This window comes from Centropristis striata, chromosome 9 (assembly GCF_030273125.1).
Source record: "Centropristis striata isolate RG_2023a ecotype Rhode Island chromosome 9, C.striata_1.0, whole genome shotgun sequence".
NCBI lineage: Eukaryota > Metazoa > Chordata > Actinopteri > Perciformes > Serranidae > Centropristis > Centropristis striata.
In genome coordinates this window covers 37,387,108-37,411,900 of record NC_081525.1, presented here as the reverse complement: position 1 = coordinate 37,411,900, position 24,793 = coordinate 37,387,108, and the positions used below count along the sequence as shown (strand labels likewise).

Here is a 24,793-nt window from a genome sequence, read left to right as displayed (position 1 = left end):
GATAACCCTAAAAGAGTGGGAGGGAGAGAGCCAGAGAAAGTGTTGAAGTGGGTTGATAATCACCTTAGGTGATTGAGACTCAGATGCTGCAGAAAATGTGTGCTTATCATACTAACTTACATTACAGGCCAAAAGTTTGGACACACACCTTCTTATTCAATGCGTTTTCTTTATTTTCATGACTATTTACATTGTAGATTCTCACTGAAGGCATCAAAACTATGAATGAACACATATTTTTGTTAAGTACATAATTCCACATGTGTTCATTAATAGTTTTGATGAATCTACAATGTAAATAGTTATGAAAATAAAGGAAACACATTGAATGAGAAGGTGTGTCCAAACTTTTGGCCTGTACTGTATATCAGAATCGACTGGATAAGGAATAATTTGTGATTTTATCTACAAACTACATTACTCTTCAAATTGATAATGTTTGTGATAATACTCTACACCAGCTGCTACAGCACTGACAGGTGTAATATGTGGATGATTTGAGATGTACACAAGAGGGACTATTGATAGATGTAAGTAGGTGAAAGGACAGATGGTTTGGTGCACAGAGATTCGGTAATGAGAGTAGAATAAGTGGATGTCTCTGAAGCGAGAGAGAGAGAGAAGGAGAGGGAGTGGCGGGGTGTGTAGGTGAGGCCTGGGGTAGCATGTGGTGTCCAGATGCTGATCATAAAGATAGAAAAAGGGAGACGAAGCCCCACCTCAAAGCTGCAGGCAACAGAATAATGAGGCTGCAATTAACTATAAACTTTCAAACAGGAATAAGGATCTTTGTGCAGAGATGCAGACTATAGTTACCTTATATCTTTCAGTGCTGTCACAAACATCCAGGGACTTATGCCAGCTGTATATGGATGTGGCTGTATCCCCCGAGAAGGATAAAATAGATGCATAATCTTGTATTTCCTGAGACATCAGCTCTGCACAGCTGAAGTTGTTGGCAGGAACTGCTAATATTATTTGGCACAGAGGTCCCAGTACAGTACAGTTCAGCTGCAGCGGGTTATCTTGCCTGAAGGTAGAGGAAATTGAAGAGCACATAGTTGACTCCTGAAGGACAAATGTGTTTAAAATGAGGTGCAGAAGGGCCCAAATGAGGCACATCTAAAGTCCTGAGGGCTCACAGGGGCACTGAGAGGAATCTGCACACTAAAGAAGTTATGCATCAGCCTCATTAGATGCATTTTGCACTTTTATGTTTTAACCCTAAAATCTATGGCTACGGTCAGACTGCAGCCTGAAGTGACCCAAATCAGATTTTTTCGCCCCTATGCGACCTGCATCTGATCTTTTAATGATAGTCTGAACGACACAGATCCGATTTTCTCAAATGCGATCCAGGCCACTTGGATATGTGGTCCTAAAACCGATACATATCTGATCTTTTGACATGCGACTCCAGTCTGAACGGCCAGGTCACATTCATCATACATAGGCTTACTGCTGGCGGCCATGTTTTCTGCTACTTCCATAAACACTGAGCACGCTCGCTGCGTGTGACATCGTCGTGTCCTCCAATGCGCATGTGGGACACTTTTGGTACGTTTAAAGTTCACACTGGAGATCACATACAAGTCGCATTTAATTGGAAATGTGCACAACCTTGCAAAAAAATCAGATTCCACAAAAAAATCTGAATTGAGCATTAAGCCCTGCTGTCTGAACGTAGCCTATGTGGCACAATTTGGGTGGTGCTTACCTTGCATGGCAGCTAGATTTCTCAGGCTCAGATCTAGAAATCCATCATCTGTTCAAGGAATCTGTCTGTGTCTGAATCACAGTTACCAGTTTTTCAAACATTTTCCGATGATGAGTTCTCTGTGTCACAAAAAACATCCACCACATCCGATCAGTGTAATGCTTCGCTCTTATTGGACAAATGTGCTTTTATTAAAGCAAAAGTAAGTGTTCCCACTTTTCATTTATAGCCCTGTGATTACCAGGATGGAGGAAGTTGCCAAAAAGAGCCTGTAAAAATACACAAAGGACCTGAACCGAGAAAAAAAGCATCATTAGCATTTTGTGTAAAACAAAGTTAATCTGATCATTTATATGTTTGGAAGGGTTTTAATGAGCCCTTAAGGAAACTCAACAAAATGTTAATTCTTTATCGATGAGAACATTTTTATGTTTAGCAGTAAAATAAAGTAATGTAAACACAAATCCCCTTTTCCTCTCTTTGTCTCCCTCTTCTCTATCCTGCACTCCTCCCTCATGAACCCAGAAACACACACATTCTCTTATATGATATATGTTCCCACATATATACATACGGTACCATGCATTGTTCTTTACTTCCCAGAAGATCCCTCCTGTTAAATCCCTGCCTGGAGCCGAGTCTGTCATTGGAAGATGGCATGTAGCAACACATTTATTTCCCCCAGCAACGTGCAGTTTAGCGGTTGAAAAAGCATGTAAATGTGTGTGCACATGTACTCATTACCAGTGAGTCAGGTGTTTCTAGCCCATGATAAAAAAAACAACAGCCAGTCTTCCTCCTTTATTACTCTCATGGGCAGTTACGCACTAAAAACACCCATGCACATGCTTGCATACACACGCTTTTACACACATACCCACAACCTTTTTACACACAAACAGATACACTTAAAATGGTAAACTACCACTTGTGCGACAGATAAATCACCAGTCGCGCTGCTGTTAAAACAACATTCCCAGGACACAAAAATGAACGTCCTTATGTTTTGCCACACATCTGCAAGTGTAGGCAAGCACACACACACACATACACACACACACACACACACACACACACACACACTATTAAAATTATTGACCGCTGTGTCTGCTTCAGGCTCACAGTCTCTCTCCAGCAGGTGGTTATGTCTGATGAACTATTTATCTGTCTGACTGAAGATTATTGAAATTCCAAGCGTAAGAGGGCTTTGACTATTTCTGACTAATCCGTGTGTGCGATGCAAGACTGAACATGTTTATGTGTGTTTTTTGCATGTGTGTGGTTTGTGATATAAGTGTGATATAAGCATCTGTGTGTGTGTCTGTGTGTTTGTGTGTGTGTTTTAAAACAGGTGCTTCTGTATTGCTGTTTGTGCTAAATGAAGAGTGTCAACACTGTTATCTTGCAAATATGAGTAGATGGTGCAGAACTCTGTGTGTGTGTGTGTGTGTCTATCTCTGTCCAGCCAATCTAAAATTGGGTGTGATTTTGGAGAGAGTACAGCGAGGAATATTACAGCGAGCAGTGGAAAACTCCATCCCACTAAGTGTTTGTGTTTGTATGTGTGTGTGTGTGTGTGTGTGTGTGTATGCACACATTCAGGTAAAGGCCTCTGCCTCTTATTCTGTTGACCTTTCCTCTTTAAAGGGCAATTTAAACGCGAAGACAGGTGATATTTATTTTTCTCTCATAGAACTTATAGGGGAACTGCACAGTGATACAGTTACAATTTTAATTTCTCTAACTTGCACACATTTATCTCCACACACACACACACACACACACACACACACACACACACACACACACACACTCATCCACACACACAGTAGTCACAGTGTCTTCTCTGAGTCAGTTCTGGGAGCCGAAGTGGAAATCTCTGTGAAGAAACAGAGTGTAAACCACAGGAGGGACAAATAAGCAGCTGCAACTCTGCTAACTTTTACACTGACATCATTTGCTTACAGTTATGAGTGTTTGCTTATTTAATGGTGCACTGTCCATCTGTCTGTGCAATATTTCTGTACTGACTTGTTGACACACAATATTCACAGTCAGACTGAGGAGAATACACCTTCAGGTTGAGTTCATTCTGATGGACGTCCTCTCTGGAGTTTTGTTATTTTTTGCTTGGTATACCTGTCTGGCTTTTTTTTTAACTGTCTGTCTGCACTGTGGGTCCTCAGACTTTGTCCGTGCTCCAGCAGTGCAGCTAATTAGGCAGTAAGGAAGCTTTGCAAAGCTGATGCAGACTCTTGTAACATCCGACAGTAATTGGACAACTTTGGAACCCTGAACGTCTCCTTCCATAACATGCTCTCTAAATGTCACGGCTCAGAGTGTCACAACCTCTTTCCTGTCACCTCAAGCTAATAACATTTTGCAGTGTTCTGCATTATGTTTAACTAAGCTTCACATCTCTTGCCTGGAAACAGTCCTGACATGTAAAGAGGCTTGTTTCTGCACAGGGACAGCTGTTTACATCTCAAGTGTTTAGCAGATGCAGCGGCACAGTTTAGGAGATTCAAACTGCCTGTGGGTGTTATTATGTCACTGCGATCATTTAAATTAACGTGTGTGTTTTCTGCGTTTGTGTTCCAGGGCAGCAACAGACCATAATATGGACAACACCACGGCCATGTTGAGAGAATGGCTGAAGCAAGCCCAGCATGTCTATCACTACGTGGAGTGGAGACCCATGGAGGAGCCGAAGTGAGTCGCTGTTTACACATAAATCATTTATTTACATTTATTCATATTGGATTTTTTTCCTTGATTTGTTCTTTTTTTCATATTTTAGCTAATTAACGACCTTTTATCTCTGTTTCAGGTCCTACACAGACGAGTGGGGTCCAAAGCACTGGCCGCCTTCAAGGTTCAACCATGTGATGAAGCTGCGGCAGGCGGCGCTGAAGGCTGCCAGGGAACGATGGGCCGACTACATACTAGTAAGACTTAGATGGTATTTCTATCTATAGTATCTTTTTTTTAAATACTTTATTGCAAGGCTTCTTACTTTCACAAACATAATGAGTCATTTCGTTTTCTTTACAATATTGTACCTTGCATTTTTTTTCAAGGTATATATTGAGAAATATATACCTGCACCACCGCTTATTTTTTCATCTATCTATAGTATCCATTAGGTACTTTTCCCTGTAGTGTGTGGCTTGGGAGAGAGGATCCGCCCAACTTCACTGGTTAGCGACTCAGGAAGTACCGGCCTCAGGTAGCTACTTCCTGAGCTGCTACTGACTAGTCGATGCTGACTGGATACAGTTTAGGAGGCGATTTCGCACATGCATGATATATTTGCAGACTGGTGCAAACTGGACGCTGAGGGGTTAACAGCTCCTGGTCTATCTGCAGCTGTGGGAGGACTGGGCCGCTTGTGAGTGCTTTGGGACGGGGCCGGCTACTCGTTGAGAGTAGGAACGAGTCTCCAATAACGCCAGAAAAAGTCACTCGTTTTTTTGCTAGTCGCTTTTTTGAAAAAGAGTTGCTAAAATATAGCGTCAAAGTCGCTTAGTTGGCAACACTGCTTGCCGCGTCGGCCGGTTGTCACATTCGAACTCTGTTGGTTAGCCGCTACAGAAGTAGCTGTATGGGAACAGAGGCAGAGGGGAACTAACTAGTAGGCGTAGCCAAAACACTCAGCTGCTTTCCAAAAAGTACTCAGGAAGTACTCAGTCGAAACACGCCCATTGTTTTTGCCATTGTTACCTTATATATGCCCAGATCTCAGCTCAGATACTGACAGAGTAATATTTACACTTAAAAAGAAGAAAAGCATGTTTTAATAGCATCTAAACGGCATTACATTACTGCATTACAGGAAAATGTAAAGTGATTACAGTAACATGTTACCCCCAACACTGCTTATGATAAATGTGCAATAATTCAGTCAGAGTCACATTTCTGGCAAATGGTTTTACAGTTTGATTTGGTAGAAAAGGCCCTGCTCTGTGAGGGAGCAAATACTCTAACTAACTAACTAACTAACCAACTAACTAATTCAGAGACTTAATAAACAAATACATAACCAATACATTTTGTTACGTAGCACCTGAGGTGGAGACTGCGTTGGTGAAGGAAGCAAATGCAAAGTGACAAGTATCCAGTTTAGATGGCCAGGCTGCACACCTGCATCAGTACGACTGGATGTTACTAATTAGCTGATGGAGGAGCCTCTGATTGTGAAGCACAAGCAATTTAATTATATAATCAGGACATATTTCTTCAGGGGACACACTGCAGGTGATTAGGGTAAACATTTAATTAATTGATATCAACATGAAACTTCCCAAGTTGATTACTTACATTAAGAATAATTTAATAATTTAAATATGTAAATTAGCTATTATTTAAAGCTAACTTTGCTGGATTTAGGAGACAACTACAGACACAAATAGACAAAGTGTTTACCTTAATGTGTATTTTGGATGTTTTCTTTCCACTAGTCTGATTAAAGACATGGCATGGAAGCAAAATAGCACAAAATCTTAAAATTGACCGGTGCATGAACAAAATAAGGTTTTGCTCTGTACTGTAGTGACTCGCCTTAACCCATAAGAACCCATGGTGACACCCGTGTAACAAACACATTAAATCTTCTATTTTTTGTTACTAGGCTAAGTTTAAACCCATTTAACAATTCTAATCCGTTAATAGGGTGTCCAGTATTGCATTTAACTTGTTTTGACCATATTTCCTGAACAAATTAAAGTCACAATTTTGATAAGCAAAAAGACACATGGTTATTTGTATTTATTTATTATCGATTTATTATTATTATGCTACTTAAAAACAAATCTAAAAAAATAATTTGTTGTAAAACAGAACTAATAATGTCACAATTTTGATAGATGTTGTGGAGATGCAGAGAAAAAGGAAAATTTGTGTCTAGTTTTTTTACATTTTAAAATACGAAATATTATAAACATCTTTGACATTTAGGGATAGTGTTTTTTTTTAAAACACATCAGAAATGGTGTTATATCCCCCATAACTTTCCTTTAAGGATAACTGGGTCTGGGTTCTTATGGGTTAAAGAGAAACCACAAGGCTGTCTGATTTAGGATTTGTATGATATAATGAGTGACTTGTACACTCAGACCTTCTCCCCTCTTTAGTTCGTAGACAGCGACAACCTGCTGACCAACCCTCATGTGCTGAACCTGCTGATGGCTGAGAACTTGACCCTGGTGGCTCCCATGTTAGAGTCTCGCTCGCTCTACTCCAACTTCTGGTGTGGCATCACCCCACAGGTAATTTTCCCTTAAGTTCCAGCTCCAGCTCCGCTGTCAAAGGGACAGATATAAAAAATCTTTCCTTCCACATGCCATCACACTGTACAATAACAAATAATAATCTGGTTCATTACATACTGTCTATGCACTTTATGTGTTTTTTATGCACACTGCTCATTGCACCTTATTTGTTTCATAGCACCAACATTTTTATACTGTATATTCATATTTATTCTGCACTGGAATTCTACTCCTTAATACATACTCCTTCTTTAGACACTTTATTTTGTATTGTATTTTATTGTATTTTTATATTTTATTGCTTGAAGTATGTCTAGGTTGTTCTTTTTATTTAATTGTGTTGTCATTGTTTCTGTGTGTAATGCTGCTGCTACACTGTAATTTCCCAGCTTGGGATAAATAAAATCTATCTATCTATCTATCTATCTATCTATCTATCTATCTATCTATCTATCTATCTATCTATCTATCTATCTATCTATCTATCTATCTATCTATCTATCTATCCATCCATCCATCCATCCATCCATCCATCCATCCATCCATCCATCCATCCATCCATCCATCCATCCATCCATCTATCTATCTATCTAAGTTCATACATCTGTCAATCCACTCAGCTGGATTTATTTCCTGATCTCCTCCTCCTCCTCTCTGTCAGGGTTACTACAAGCGGACCCCAGACTACCAGCCGATCAGGGAGTGGAAGCGTCTCGGCTGCTTCCCTGTCCCCATGGTGCACAGCACCTTCTTATTAGACCTGCGCAGGGAACTGAGCAGGGACCTGGCTTTCTACCCTCCGCACCCGGACTACAGCTGGGCATTTGATGACATCATGGTGTTTGCTTTCTCGGCACGTCAAGCAGGTCAGTTTGAAAACTCACAACAAACTACCACTTTTGTAGCCGGGCTGCAAATGCCACATGAAAGCTTCATTTTGATGATCTGAGGACTGTCAGTGACTCAGCATGTGAGCGCTTCTGAGGGCTTTTTTATTGGTTTTATGCAAGTGTTGCGTAAAGGCAGAAATCAGAGAAAAATGATGTGTTTGTGTGTGTGTGTGTGTGTGTGTGTGTGTGTGTTTGAAAGTATGCATAAATACCATGCTAAATACCATTAGGGTTTCCATTTCGTAAACAAGGAGAATTTGTGGTATTTGCCTGTAAACTAAAACATAAACACATAAAACATTAACTCAAACAGAAACATATGCAACCACAGAACCACAACCACAAGATGCTCACAGAAACACAAAGGCATGGTTTGTTCTATCTCACAAATGACTTTCACTAAAACGACAAAAAAAAGAAATAAAAGAAATGAGTTACTGCATTTACACAATAAGAGACACAATGTGGTGAAATGAAAATATAAGTATTTATACATGGATCAGGCATTTGTCCACAGATATTATGCATTTATATCCAGATTATATTTATTTGCCAGAGATTCACTTCCAACTTCATAAGCATTATATATGATTTCTTACACCTTTTTTTTTTTTTTGCATTTGCAAGACAAAAACAACGACAAAACAATAACAAAGAGGACATGACAGGAACAGTAATACGAGTTATGTTAGATATGAGTTAGTGTGTCTGTGTGTTGGTGTTTAAAGCCAAGTCTTGGGTAGAAATAATATAGTGGGAAGAGAAGAAAATAAATTAAATCAATAATAATAATAATAATGCTGAATAATGCTGAATAAAGGACAAGCCTAGGAAATGGCAGCAAACAATAAACAATAATAATAATAATATAATATAATAAAATATAATAATGTTATTATTATTACTATAAAGTTAGTTTAAGTTGAGTAAGATATTTTTTAATTAATAATTGAAATAATAATAAAATAAAGATATTAAAAAAATGTCTTACACATTAATAAATACAGTATATTCACTAATTGGACCTTACTTTATGTCCACAGAGGAAAAATCCATGAAAACATCCAATGCATTGCTCACATGGTCCTAACAATATCCCTCGGTTATTAAAGCTTCATGCAGAACAATAACACTAAAGAAACATCAAGCATTTATTCGCTGTGGGGGGTTTGTTTGTTTTTGTGTAGCACGAAGGCTTTAGTGTGACACTTGTACATGAGGGACCAGATATGAGGCCCCTGGGTGGTCTGATTTGCATGTTTATTTGAAATGTTTGGGTCAAGAGGTTTTATTTACAGAACCATATGCATGTGTGTGTGTGTGTGTGTGTGTGTGTGTTCCAGGAGTGCAGATGTATGTGTGTAACAGAGAACACTACGGCCTGCTGCCTGTCCCTCTCAAAGCTCAGCAGAGTGTTGAAGATGAAAGCGAGAGTTTCATACACACCATCACGGAGGCTTTGAGTGAGTACACACCAAGGTTATAATAGTTTTTGATTTTTCATTAGTTTTAGTTTTAATTTCGTTGTCATTTTTTGTTTTTAAATTCAGTTAGTTTTAATTAGTTTTCAGAGTGATTTTGCTAGTTTTAATTAGTTTGTATTCTTTGGAAAATGCTTAGTTTTTGTTTAGTTTTTATTAGTTTTCGTGTTAGCTTTAGTTTTTTTGTAATGGGGTATTTGTTGGGTTTTAGATTCAGAAAGGTCACGATAAATTTTGCTTTTATTTCCTTTGACTGATCCATCTCAGCCCCAATAAGTTTATTAAATCATAAAACCAGATAGATGAAATAGATTTCATATCAACCAAAAAGGTTTACGTATGAAAAAAATTGACAAAGACGAAAACTAAGGACATTTTCACTATAATTTTAGTTAGTTTTAGTTAGTTTTGTAACCTCAAAATACAGTTTCAGTTAGTTATCGTTTTTTAAAAACTCAGATTTTTATTTTTATTTCAGTTAACGAAAATGTTTTTTCAATTCTAGTTTTCGTTATTTCGTTAGTTTTCGTTAACTATAATAACCTTGGTACACACACACACACACACACACACACACACACACACACACACTTTCCAGCTGTTGTGGCTCTCATATCTGTCACTCCTTGATTACTTCACCTCTCAGGTTTGTTTCTTCTCCTTCTTGACCTGTCGACCCCTCCTGATTACATCCTGTCAACCCTCTTCTCTCCTCCTTGATGTCTCTCTCTCCTCCTCTGTCTCTCTGTTTATTTAACCCCCACCTCCCTCTCACCCTCTCCCCCTTTTTGTTCGCTCTCACTGCTCGGATTTCAAATAAAGCAAATTAAATAAACCGCCACAATCCAGAGGAAATTCGGTTATTTTCTGACCGTGTTTTTGCTGTCGTAACCTTTGACCTCTCTCCTCTCTGTGTTATCAGTTGACCACGACATTGAGCCCTCTGTGCACCTGTATTATCCAGCATCAACCCAGGACACCATTGGCTTTGAGAAAGTGAGTCATGAGTGTGTTTGACCTTTAACGGCTGTCCATCTCTATTATTACTTTTAATCAGCAACTCCCTCTTCCTGTTTTTATAGCAGTTTCTTCCTCTCTCTCTTTTTCTCTCTCTCTCGAAGTTCTTCTTCTTCTTCTCCCTTTGCCCTGGGCTTTTATTATATATAAACGGTTTATATTTCTGGCTTTCCGGTGCAGCCAGCGGATATATGTATAATGGAAATCCGGAAGACTTCCTCTTTTATGTGCCGTTCATTGTTTACAGTCTGATTAGCTTCTTCAGATGCAAGAATAGAGACGACACCTACCACCGGATTGTTTCTCTGCATATAAATGCAGACACATTATAAAAAACGAATAAAAAACACAATTCCATCAGACGACTCCTGATGGGTTTGAGATTAAATTTCTGCCAATTTTATTCCACCTCTTTTATTGCACCTTTTTTTGCAAAAGTCCACTCAATACCAGTGGTGGAAGTACATTTACTCAATTATTGTGCTTAAGTACAATTTTTAGGTACTTGAGTATTTACACATAATGAACTTTATATTTTACTCCACTACATTTTAAAGGCAAATATTACTACACATATTACACTAAATTTAGCTGACAGCTTTAGTTACTTTTCAGGTCAAGATTAAACATTAAAACAATACAATGTATTTAAAATGATAATGCATTTTATAAATTAAACCTCATAAAAGTATATTAAGGAGTTGAAATTAGTCCTAACTGGACAACAGTAAAATGCTGCTTACATAAATGCACAGGTAATAATGATAATCCAATAATATATTTTTAGATCTGAGTGGTGTGATTCTGAAAAATGAATGAAAATGAAATTAATTTACTTTTGATACTTTATGTACATTTTCATGCTGATACTTTTGTACTTTTACTGAAATAATGGATCTGAATACTAACTAGATTACAAATAGAAACCAGAATGTTTCTGATACTAAAATATTGTCCAATTGCCTACAGCATTCATATGCAGATATCTGTTTGTAAAGATTACTTTGACCTTAACTTCTGTTTTTATGTCTGTTTTGTTGCAAAGTGACACAGAAACAGTGTCAAAAAATAACTGAATATACTTATAAAATGAGGTTTCAGAGCAAATTTAAATGTTTCTCCTTAAATAACCATTTTTCCATTTTTCTGTTTAAATTTTTAGGTCTTCTTGATCAACCTGAAGCGTCGGTTGGACAGAAGAACCAGGATGTTGAAAACAATGTCGTCACTGGGTCTACATGCCACGCTGCTGGAGGCCGTGGACGGCAAGTAGGTCACAAACACACAGCACTGCACACACATAACAAGGAGGCAGATTTAATCCTGACAGAAATAACCTCACGTTCTCTGTGGTGTATGACAGTAGTTCTCAACCTTTTTGAGTCGCGACCCCCAATTTAACATGCATGTTGTCCATGACCCCCGCTCACTGAATAGAAGAAATAGAAATAGAAGAAAAAAGAAACAAAATGACCAAAAAAAGAAACAAAATGACTAAAAAAAGACACAAAATGACCAAAAAAGGAAACAAAATGACCAAAAAAAGACACAAAATGACTTAAAAAAGACACAAAATGACCAAAAAAGACACAAAATGACTTAAAAAAGACACAAAATGACCAAAAAAGGAACCAAAATGACCAAAAAAAGACACAAAATGACTTAAAAAAGACACAAAATGATCGAAAAAGGAAACAAAATGACCAAAAAAAGACACAAAATGACTTAAAAAAGACAAAAAATTACTAAAAAAAGACACAAAATGACCAAAAAAGGAAACAAAATGACTTAAAAAAGACACAAAATTACCAAAAAAGACACAAAATGACCAAAAAAAGACACAAAATTACTTAGAATAGCTGGTGTATGAAGTCCTTTGAAGTTTAGTTTATTCTGCACTACAACAAAAGTAAGATTATTTCACGTAAAACAGTGTAACAGTGCTCCCTGAACATCAGCTGAGATAATGCCCAGTCTTCTGTCTCCTGCTGTCGCTACTTTTCTCTGACATCTATATCCAAACATCCTGTCTAAACAGAGCTTTGGTGTTTGTAGCAAGAGGCTTGACTTACTTTCCCTCCTTGGCGCTTACTTTAATCCACCGTTGAGAATGTCCTAATCCTTCTTCCAGCCTTTGTTTGTTTGACAAAACGTATTACTTGTTGCAACTTGTTGAGTTTGACTTTGTTTTGCAGTGAAGCTGTTTTCACAGACTACAGACTCTGTGCATAATGACAAGTGTACTTATGATAAATACTTCTCTCGTCGCACTACTACTGCTAACATTTCCCTTCTCCGTCTGTCTCAGGGCTCTCAATTCGTCCCAGCTGCAGGCGCTGGGAATAGAGATGATGCCGGACTACAAAGACCCTTACTCCGGCCGGGTCCTGACCCGAGGGGAGATCGGTTGCTTCCTCAGCCATCACTCTATTTGGAAACAGGTGAGATTAGAGGAGAGGAACACACTAAGGCTAGATTCACACTAATACGTTTTTAGAGAAGTTACTTTTACGGAGACCTATGAAGAGGCTGCTGACCACGTTTAAGTTTGAAAACTCTGGAATTGCGCTTTAGTCCTCACAAGGGGTTTAAATCACGGATTTCATCACAACATGATATTAGATATTTGCCGATATCACAAAGTCTGCTGCGGTACAACTTTGATTCGGTTAGATTCAGGGGCCAGTGATCGATATGACACGATATCATATTCAAATCAAATCAAATCAACTTTATTTATATAGCCCTTTAAGACAGCGTTAGCTGATACAAAGTGCTGTACATGGCAGGACAGACCAACAATAAAAACAATAAAAACAAAGAACAAGCAAAAACAACTAAAACAAAGCGAGTCTCATGCTGGGTAAAACAAAAAACAGTAAATAAAAGTGGGTTTTAAAATGAATCTCAATTTTAAAATTAATCTTAATTTTAAAAAAACACAAAGAACAAATAAAAACAAAACAGTGGAGGGAGACCAGGATCGGTGTGATGTGCTCCCTCTTTCGTACTCCAGTTAGTTATTGAACACAACCTGTTACATTTATATCAAATCACAAAAAAAACAACTAAAATATGATTTTACCATATTAGTTCTGAGCTCTTTTAGATATTTAAAGTTAAAACAATCCATTGTTTTTCAATAAAAACAATAGAAATAGATCTTCTGTTCACTATAAAGCGCCACATTGCATTTAACTGCAATTGTTTTTTATGGGTTAACTTCAAGAGCCTGTGGTGATCTTTTAATTATGAACACAGACCTGTAACGAAATAGATTCTATCTGTGTGGTCAATTTACTTCTCAGAACAAAACAGAGAAATTTTCAAAATAAAAGCATATATTAAAGACGCTGATATGCCTGCAGTTGGGTCGTTCACCAATTAATCGATATATATTGATCTATATCCATGCATCGTTACACCCCCTAGTCTGGACATGTGGATTTTAGTTCTGAGCTCTTCCAGATCTTTAAATGAAAAAAAATCCATTTGATTTTAATAAAACTAATAAAAAAGATAGATGTGGCACTATTAAGTGCCTGTGATGATCGTTTGATTATAAACACAGTCTATTCTCAATATAGGTTCTGTGTGTTCAGTTTACTAACAAAAAAGGGAAATTGTCAAAATAAAAGCATATATTAAAGACGCCGACATGCATTCAGTTGGGTCATTCACAAATGAATCAATGCATCGTTACGCCCCCAGTCTGGACCGGAAAAGATGACAAATACCCACGTTTACTTCCTGATTGATGAAAACATTAAAGCTAGGCTTACATTGAATGTACGGCTAGGCTGTACATGTGATTTCAACCCTTGTGGTTCCCAATACTCTAATATTTGCTTTGAAATAACTCCACATCTGTGTTCTACGCCTTCTAGTCATCAGTTACTTTACAGTTCTACCTTACCATCGGCCCAGGCGAAGTCTGTCTCTGTCTTACTTTTCATCATTGCTCTTCTTTTTTAACAATTTTCTCCATTTTCAGCCGCAGAGTAGACAATCTGTTTCTGTTTGTGTATGTGAAAGGTCATGTTATATGTGTTTTCGGGCAGGAGATTATTTCTGATATGGTGCTAAAGCGCTTGTGTGGAAGGAAATTGTCTTTGCCGTTTTAAAATGAGAGCTTAAAATGTAGCTTAACATCGGAAAGAAGGATTGTGCGGTTCAATAAAGAGTCTGTCTGCCCATGTCTACTTTGCATTTCTTGCATATAACAGATTAGATCATCAATAGGAATGAGACGGACAATCTGGACAGCTGTTATTCTTTAACTTGAGTGTTTGTGTTTTGTGGCCATCAGGTGTTGGAGCGTGGCCTCCAGAAGGTTCTTGTTTTGGAGGATGACGTAAGGTTTGAGCCCAGGTTTAAGAGACGACTCCAGGCTATAATGGATGACATAGACAAAACCCAGCTGGACTGGGACCTCATGTAAGAACGCCTGCACATCCACCTGCACAAATTAATTAGTGTTGAAACTAAAGATTTGCACTTCATCAACACATTCCTTTTGTCTGTGCTCTAGCTACGTGGGGCGTAAACGCATGCAGGTGCAGCAGCCGGAGCAGTCGGTGGACGGAGTCAACAACCTGGTGAAGGCCGACTACTCCTATTGGACGCTGGGCTACGCGCTGTCACAGCAGGGAGCCAGGAAGTTACTGGCTGCCGAACCCTTCACAAAGATGCTGCCTGTCGACGAGTTCCTGCCGGTCATGTTCGACAAACACCCCAAGTCAGTCTCTACTTCAGCTTTTTTGGATTTCTAAATTACAAAGCTGCAATAATGCAATCCACTTAGCAGGAATAACATGCGATACTGTGGTGATCTTTTAATTATGAACACAGACCTGTACCGAGATAGATTCTATCTGTGTGGTCAATTTACTTCTCATAACAAAACAGAGACATTTTCAAAATAAAAGCATATATTAAAGACGCTGATATGCAATCAATAAGAGATATGCAATATTAATCGATATACACTACTGGTCAAAAGTTTTAGAACACACCAACTTTTCCAGAATTGAATTGAAAATTATGCAGTTTAATGTCTCAGTGTATTCTGAAATGAATGCACATTTGCAACATTTAAAATTCTTTATTAAGCATGATAGTGTTTTGAAAGTAAAAAAAAGATTCAAAATCACATTTTATGTTGGACTAAAGGACTAAAAAAAAAGACACAAAATGACAAAAAAAGACACAAAATGACTTACAAAGACATGAAAAGTATTCAAAAATGGACAAATAGCCAGAGACTCCATAGAGTTAAGTTGTTAACCCATTTCTTGTTCCCTGAAAAAGGTCTTCTTGTATAATTCTGAAATGTACATTATTTTTCAGTTTTGGTTAAGCTTACCTTTTTTTATTTACCTCTGGCAGTTCACCACTTACCTTTGTACCCTTTCAAGCTGTTCATTTGACTTGAACTGATTGAATTTCAATAAAAAAATGGAAAAATTGGGGTGTTCTAAAACTTTTGACCGGTAGTGTATATTGATCTATTATCCATGCATCGTTACACCCCCTAGTCTGGACATGTGGATTTTAGTTTTGAGCTCTTCCAGATCTTAAAATGAAAAAAAATCACCCCAAGTCAGTCTTTACTTCAGCTTTTTGGGGATTTTTAAATTACAAAGCTGCAATAATGCAATCCACTTAGCAGGAATAACATGCGATACAAAGGCATCGAGTTCTATTTGAAGCATGTAATGCAGAAAACCACAAAGCTATAAAAAGATGTTTTACTGTGTAATGTTCTGAAACACACACAGAAAGACCCTTTAGGATGAACAGAGAGACAAATATTTACTGAGAACCACAAATAGATGATGGCAGGTGCACTCTATATCAGGTAATACATATTCAGAGTAAACATCAAGATGCAAAAGTAAAAATCTATATTTAGAGAACAGAGTCAGGCATGCATGGATCTAGTACATGCACAAAAACAGAGCCGGGGGCAGAAATACTAAAGGACCTACTGTACAATAATTATCTATACATAGACACAAACATGCATGCTGGTTGGCAGATTTTTAGACAGCAGGATAGTGTGTAGTTTCCTAGTTTGTTCTCGTGTGGTAAACCACAGCCTCCATCCAGTTCAACTCCAAGTTTATGTTCCCTATATGTCTCTACTTCTGTCCGTTTTACTTTCCTCCTTTCCCTTGTGACTCTTTTTATTTCCAGCACCACCTCCCATCTCTCGTTTTCTCTCCTTCTTGTTCTTCTTTTCTGCTTCTCTTCTGTTCCTCTCTCTCCTCTCATTTTCTTCTATTCTTGTTTCTTCTCTTCTCTTGTACTTTTGTTCTTCATCATCATCTTCTTCTAATCTATTGTTCCACTTTTATTTTGTTATTCTTCTCATCTTCTTTTCTCTGGTTTACTCTTCTTCCTCTTGTATCGTTTCATATGTTGTTCTTCTCTATGCTTATTTTACTCTTCTTCTTCTTTTTCTTCTTCTTCTTCTTCTTCTTCTGTGCTCCCTCACACACACAGGGCATGGATTGTTCTTGGGGTTCAGTGGGTACGGGGCTTTGCACAGTGCACACAATGCCTCCTTTTCTCTTCATTTCTCTTCCTGCCATGCCCTGCTCCCCTCCACCTCCACCTCCACCTCCACCTCCTTTCTCCTCTCTCCTTCCAATTTTCTTTATCTTTTCAGCCCTCTGTCCCCTCTGTCTTCATTGCTCCCTTTTTATTTTCTTTCTTACTTCTTTAGCCTCTCTCCCCTCAACAGACCTTTACTTTTCTGCTCACCGTCTCCTTCCCCGTGTCACCCACTTCTCCTCCCCCTTCCTTCTCTCTCTTTGAGGAATGTGGGCCAGCACGGCTCTTCCTGCTGGTTGGAGAAGGGGACAGGATTCCCATTGATAGAGGCCTGGGCGTGGGGGTGGGGTAGAGATGGACACTGTGTAAGTGTGTGTGTGTGTTACTATATAAATACATGGAGATGTGTGTCCAGTCTGCAGTGTATAGATTACTAGGTAAATATGCTGTGTGTGTATTCAACAGTGAGAGAAGGTGAGTTTGTTCAAAAGTGAAAGAAATGGGAAATATGGACAGAAATGTGGAAAAGCGGCTGGGAAAATATGTAAAATGTGTTGTATATTACATAAATGAACAGCAGGGGATTATGTGCTCTGTTTAAAATGTTCATATTATGTCACATGCACTACCGGTCAAAAGTTTTAGAACACCCCAATTTTTCCAGTTTTTTATTGAAATTCAAGCAGTTCAAGTCAAATGAACAGCTTGAAAGGGTACAAAGGTAAGTGGTGAACTGCCAGAGGTAAATAAAAAAAGGTAAGGTTAACAAAACTGAAAAATAATGTACATTTCAGAATTATACAAGAAGGCCTTTTTCAGGGAACAAGAAATGGGTTAACAACTTAACTCTATGGAGTCTTGGGCTATTTTGTCCATTTTTGAATTCTTTTCATGTCTTTGTAAGTCATTTTGTGTCTTTTTTTGGTCATTTTGTGTCTTTTGGTGTCTTTTTTTGTCATTTTGTGGCTTTTTTTGGTCATTTTGTGTCTTTTTTTAGTCCTTTAGTCCAACATAAAATGTGATTTTGAATCTTTTTTTTACTTTCAAAACACTATCATGCTCAATAAAGAATTTTAAATGTTGCAAATGTGCATTAATTTCAGAGTACACTGAGACATTAAACTGCATCATTTTCAATTAAATTCTGGAAAAGTTGGTGTGTTCTAAAACTTTTGACCGGTAGTGTATGTTGTTTTTAGGGCGGGGGAGGCTGTATAATGAGACTTTGCTATAAACTCTGTAAAGTGCTCCTCATACTTCAACAGAAGTGAGAGAGATACAAGATTGCGTTGAAAGTGTGTGTTTGTTTGTGGTCTAATAAAGGTGTAGGGTTTCACTGTCATGCAGTGCTGACGGCCTCTAGAGAGATGATTGGACAGCAGGGAGTTGACCTCTGTGGTGACCTCTGTCTGCACGAACCACCAGGCTGACGTGTCACATCTAAACAGCCATCTTTGCCCCTCTGGCCCTCCTGCAGGCTGATAGTCCAGTTTTGTGCTTTTTATATTGTGACATAACATAAAGTTGCAATTTCGATCTGCTGGGATTAAATGTTTTTTCTAATTTTCTTTATCATACCCCGTGTTTGTAGTATACTGTAATGTAAAGTGCATTTACTCAACAACATATGGGGTAGTATATGCAGATGAGCCTGGTACAGGTAACATGAAGAGAAGCCAAACACTGTTTATCTGCAGATACTACCCACACTGCAGTGACATAAAGTCGGTTGAAAATCAACAAAATTCCCCTTTAATGCCTATATTCTAGTTAGTGCTGCAACTATTGTATTCCTTATCGATAAATCTGCCAATAATTCTATCTCTTGGTTTATAAAACATCACAAAAGAGCGGAAATGTATCATCATAAGTCCCAGGAACCAATGTGGTCCGAACTTATAGACAGTCCAAAGAGCGTCAGTTTAATAATATATATATCAAAGACAAAGTGTAACCAGATAACAATTTGCATTTTCGCTTAAAAAATGACTAAATAATTAACTGATCAGCTTAAAAATTATGTAATATAAAAAATAGTTTCAACTGAACTCAAGTGGATGCAAAGACTGAGTTCTTCCACCACTGTTATTATGAAGCATGTGATTTTGTGATTTAAAAAAACCCAAACACATTATGACTATGCAGCAGTAGAGGAGAGTAGCCTGTTCCCCTATTTGATATCCTGTAAATTTGCTGTATGTGGTAAAATTAAACTCCGGTACACTGAGTATGGACACAGGAACTTTCAGTTGCAAAACAACAGTCCTTCCTTCCTCTTCACTTTTGAATCATAAACAGGGTGATACGACATTTCTTGATGTCAACATTTTGAAGCACTGACGTGTGAAAAGTTTTTTTGTTGCCGATTGATTTTCTTTCAAAAGAATCCCTCATAATTCACTGCTGATAGTTTTCCAGGAGTCTTTTCCAAATCTTTTCAAAGTCTTATGATGTATAGGTAGCATGACTGACAATCTTTACCACCAGATCTGGAATGTTTATTGAGTTAGAAGCAGTAAGTGCCTTTTTAAGGATTTAATGTGAAAATTTTACTTTCCTAGCAGATCATTTGTTTATATGTCTTAATACATGTTTGAAAGGGGTCTTTAAATTAATGTTCATGTACGTTTAAAGAAGAGTGGTCACTTATCTAAGTTTGAGCTTTTTCCACAATATCTGTTACCATTTGCTATGGTTGTTCAATCCCTTGACGTAATAGTGTTATTTAATCAAACATGCCTTACATCCACTGTTTCTGGTTTCCCAATGTGAGGATTTTTCTCATTTTCTCTGTTTTCTATTATTGAACACTGAATGCCTTGGGGTTGTATTATTTTAGACGGCACAATACATCATTTTGGGCTCTGGGAAATTGTTCCAACCAGGTTTCAAACATTTTATTGCTTAAATGGAACAACAAAAATGTTAATAAATGAAAATATTCAACACTTGCAATCATAATCACCCATCAAATCTACAACTACTTATCTTTTTCTCTTCTTTGTTTCTCTTTTTTACCTCTCCTCCATCTGTCCCTCATCCTCCTCAGCACTAAGTTCATGTCTTACTTTGAGAATCGGGACCTGAAGGCGTTCTCCGTGGAGCCGCTGCTCATCTATCCCACCCACTACACCGGAGAGCCGGGCTACATCAGCGACACGGAGACCTCCACCATCTGGGATGACGAGGCCGTGGCCACGGACTGGGACCGCCAGCACGCCCGCAAGACGGCCCAGCAGGGCAGAATCCGCCCCGTGGCGCAGAACAGCGTCACCGGAGACTCGCCGCCTCCCGCAGCCCGAGCCTCGCGGGATGAACTCTGATACAGAGACCTGACACTCAGAGAGAAAGACTCGTGTTTACTATGCCATGTACACACAGTGAATGTCATGTGTACACACACTTGAAAAGACACTTGAACTACAAGCGGACATACTGTACATTCATACACACACACACACACTGGTGTCCAAGTGGATAAAAGCAGAGTTTAGATGTCAATCTTCTGCCTGATGCACGGACACTGAGGAGAGGAAGAAGAGAAGAGTCTGGGACGAAGGCCAGCAGGCCTTTAACAAAAGCTTTATTTATTCCCCATGTGCCTCCTCTGGGCATGTGGAGACAGTTACGGCCAGAGAAACTTAAGCAACACATGGAAGACAGCTAACATCATTTTCAGGACATGAAAGAAAAAAAAAACATTCTCACTTATAAATTTAAATGTTGTTTAAGGAGATTATTGTTATTTAAAAAGAAAGATGTGTTGAAATGGACAGCCGGAGAATAAAGGAATCTTAATGCTGTCTGAAAACAACTCTTAAGCCTGCGTGTGAAACTGTGTGAGTGTGAGTGTGCACATGGACATATGCATGTGTTTACAGAGCTGAACATGTGTGGGAGGAGAGAGGCTGACATACCGTACCCTAGAGTGTCACTGCTTCAGATGATGTCACACACACACACACACACACACACTGAGAGAGAGCAGCAGGGCAGTAATGGATGTTATGAGGCTCAGTGTTTCTGTCATTGCAGATATTTCACTTGCACAGCGGGCTGGTCCTGCTTGTTAGCATTTCAGAGCATCAGTCGTACATTACACGTAGCCTGCAGGATGTATAATATGTTATTTTGTCCTCTTCAAACCCCCGCTTTCAGAATTTATATGTGTTAAATATTTTTGGATAAACTGAATTATTCATGTCCTCAACGCAGGCTGTTCTTCGTTCAGTTGTGGTGCCAGACTGAACCAATAAAACTACTTCCCTGTTTCTGTGTTTTCACTCACTCTGCAGCATAGACCGACGCAGATGTTACCTTATCTTCTTACAGTAGTTTGGATTATTATCGGATTAGTGATTGCAGAGAGTTTGGAGACAGACGGACATTAAAACAGATTCAAACCAATGGTAGCAAAACAACAACATAAAAACACAGGGCTCTTTTTATCTCTGTGGGACGGGAATAGAGCTGTCATTAAGTGTTGTATATTTTTGTTGAAAATCAAGTGTGACCGTGCTGCTAATATTCACACAACCTGGTATCTCCTCTCTGAGCCTCGTGGCATTATAAGGAAACAGTGGTAAAACATGAAAGGAGCTGCAAGTGGCCAATAAATTTAAAGTTTGAGCAGTGATCATGTAGAGGACCCTCCCACTGTTCACTGGCTGAGTGAAACCCACTCAGTGTTTTATAGTTCCTGTCTGCTGTGGGATCTGACAGAGATGGAGAGGGGGGAGTTGGAGCTGCTGGTGAAGGTAGTAGTAGAACTGAAGGAGAGGTATTACTTGGTGATCTATTAAAATATTATCTTGCAGTTTGGTTGGAATGTGAGACAAAACCTGTTAGATTACTTTAGATTAGATTAGATTCAACTTTATTGTCATTGCACATGTCACAAGTACAAAGCAACGAAATGCAGATAGCATCTAACCAGAAGTGCATTAGGCCGTAATTGTGAACCATATTTGGATATATACCTATATAGATATACCTATATAGATACCTATACATATATAGGTATAGATTATAAATAAAATAAATAATAAATGCAGATCTAACTGTACACTTGTGCAAGTATATATATATATATATATATATATAAATACACACACATACATACATACATATACACACATATATACACACACATATATATATATATATATATATATAAATATATACATAGTAGTGCAAATGGAGGATACATCATGTTCATCAACATTATGTGCGCTGTATATGAACAAGGTGTTATGGCTCATGTTTTATAATAGGAGGATACAATAACATGCTACTGAATTTAAAGGCAGTGAAAATAAAAATCAATATGACAAACTAGTCTCTGAAAACAAAACACAAACTAAATCTATTCAGCAGCAGATAAGGTCACAACAGAAAACTTTTCAGGCTTGCTGTTTTTATTGAGGGCCCTGAATGATGATTGGCCAGCTCAAAGCCTGAGGGAACCAATGAGGAGCATGACTGGAGTGCACAGGTGAAAAACTAATCAGGTTGTTAGCACCTGGAGGGAAAGAGAATAACGCAGTCGGGGAGAAGCGCCACTTTGCCCTTTCCTGGTATCATGTATTCTTATTTGATCAGACAAAAACATGGCACTACTGCTAACTCTGCTTCATGCAACACTGGCCAGACTTCACTGAACATTACTGTCATAACAAGTTATTTCCTTAATAAGATTCTCCATTTACAGGTCTTTATTGCCAGACAATTTTATTTAAATGCTTTAATGCCAGAAGAGAGGGATTGTAGTGCCATCTGCAGGCCATGAGTGGAATGACAACTGGATTGTGCAGCTCATGCTTTATAAGGCCTGTTAATTGATACACCTCATATAATAGGATGCATAATAGTGCATTATATGATCCACTTTTATATCATGTAACAGATAATTAGATACTTTTAGATAAGATTTGCATGAAATGGAAATTTGTCAAAGGAAACTGGCTGGCAAATGCTGTAAAGAGACACAGATACACTGATAGGGGATGAAGAGAATCAGTTGCAGCAGTGAGCTAGTGCAAGATGTCCGTGTTTTAAATACATATGCTTTGGGATGGGTCTACATTGCACGCTCTTTGTTGTTTTATAATCCTTCACAAGTTCTCAGATCTCAATTACAAGCGGAAAAAACTGGCAAGATACTTTTTTTGTTGTTGCAATTTTCCAGCATACCATAAAAGACATCACGTCTCCCTTCTCCTTTTGTTGTTCTACTTCCTTTTTTTCTGCTGCCGGTGTTTGATGGAGGGATCCTGACCTCAGGTAAGAAAAAAATTGCCATTTCTAATACAGAATTCTTATTCTCTGACTTCAAAATGTCAATAAAATCACTGAACTGAGTTGGAAAAGGAACACTGTCTGTCTGTCTCAACATTTGACCTGCATTAATGTGTATGTGTGTCAATACTCCTGTCTGCATGCTTTAGATGTACCTATGATATAGTGATATAGCAACAGAGCACTCAGCCAGCCTTCTTCTACTGGGTCTGAAATATTTATCAGATCAAATCTATCCCTTCACTTTCTCATTGCTCCATCTTTTTTGGAGATGGACTGGCTCCTATCGCACCAGCACATACACACACACACACCCACACACACTGACAGATATAGACAGATTCTATTACCGATGCACACTGTCTGTCTGTCGTTTCCTTCCTTTCAAGCAACTTATTTCCATAATGTATGAAAATCAACTTGCAGAGGATTGAGTCGTGTAATCCATCACTCTGCACACCATGTCTACATTTATTATGTCAAAGTCAAACCCCAGTTGACTGATTTGTTACACCTACTGCTGTGCTTTCTAGTCAGGCTGCAGGTTTTTAATTGAAACAAAGGATCAGTCCATTAAGGCAACATGGGCGGGCTGAATGTCTCATTTACATTGAATTTTTGGCCCCAATAAAGCATGACTATACTCTATTTTGGTAGAAATATCCATCAAATAATAGTACAGTTAATAAAAAAAATGGCCAGTGGACTGGCTCATTTCAGGTACTAATAAGTAGGTTGTGATAATCTGATGCAAAAAAAAAGAAAAGAAACAAACAAAAAAAAAACCCAACAACAATTGGACAGGATTCAGTTCTAAAACCAGAAAGCAGCAGAGTTTGGCTCATAAAATTGGTCACCCTGCAGCAGAATCCTCTTGGAGCCACATGGACACAGAGCAGGAACTAAATGCCAGAACAATTAGCAGGACAGAGCACCAAATACCTGCTGTCTGACTGAAAATAACGCATTGTATGCTTGACACTAGGCCCTGGTCGCTTATGCCTGTCGGTTATGACCAGGTCAACTACAGCAGAGATTCCCAAGTTACTATTGAGTTTTTTTGGTCTAGGCCAGCTATTCTCAACCTTGGGGTCCCGACCTTAATTGGGGTCGCGAGATGATATCTGGGGGGCTCTGTCTCCACTGTGTTAAAGTGTTCATGTGTTAATGTGTTTTAGTCCTTGGTCATTTAATTCAATTCATTCAATTCTTTCTTGGTCATTTTGTGTCTTTTTTTGGTAATTTTGTGTCTTTTTTGGTCATTTTGTGTCTTGTCTGGTAATTTTGTGTCTTTTTTTTTTTTTTATCATTTTGTGGTTAATTTGTGTCTTTTTTGGTAATTTTGTGTCTTTTTTTGGTCATTTTGTGTCTTTTTTTAGACAATTTGTGTCTTTTTGGTCATTTTGTTTCTTTTTTGGGTCATTTTGTGTCTTGTCTGGTAATTTTGTGTCTTTTTTTTTATCATTTTGTGGTCAATTTGTGTCTTTTTTGGTAATTTTGTTTCTTTTATGGGTCATTTTGTGTCTTTTTTTTAGACAATTTGTGTCTTTTTGGTCATTTTGT

At 38.2% G+C, this 24,793-nt stretch overlaps 1 protein-coding gene across 1 annotated transcript in view; it reads left to right on the top strand.

Annotated features, from left to right (window-relative positions):
* The window catches only part of colgalt2b (collagen beta(1-O)galactosyltransferase 2b), a 33,818-nt gene extending 13,064 nt beyond the window's left edge, over positions 1–20,754 (top strand). Inside the window, exons 2-12 of the mRNA XM_059341504.1 lie at positions 4,319–4,429; positions 4,548–4,665; positions 6,850–6,984; positions 7,649–7,853; positions 9,221–9,340; positions 10,281–10,354; positions 11,538–11,644; positions 12,684–12,816; positions 14,685–14,812; positions 14,907–15,113; positions 19,983–20,754. Of these exons, the coding sequence (XP_059197487.1) occupies positions 4,319–4,429; positions 4,548–4,665; positions 6,850–6,984; positions 7,649–7,853; positions 9,221–9,340; positions 10,281–10,354; positions 11,538–11,644; positions 12,684–12,816; positions 14,685–14,812; positions 14,907–15,113; positions 19,983–20,256 (1,612 nt within the window). The 3' untranslated portion in view covers positions 20,257–20,754. The remainder of the gene's footprint in view (positions 1–4,318; positions 4,430–4,547; positions 4,666–6,849; positions 6,985–7,648; positions 7,854–9,220; positions 9,341–10,280; positions 10,355–11,537; positions 11,645–12,683; positions 12,817–14,684; positions 14,813–14,906; positions 15,114–19,982) is intronic.
* The last annotated feature ends 4,039 nt before the right edge of the window (positions 20,755–24,793 follow it).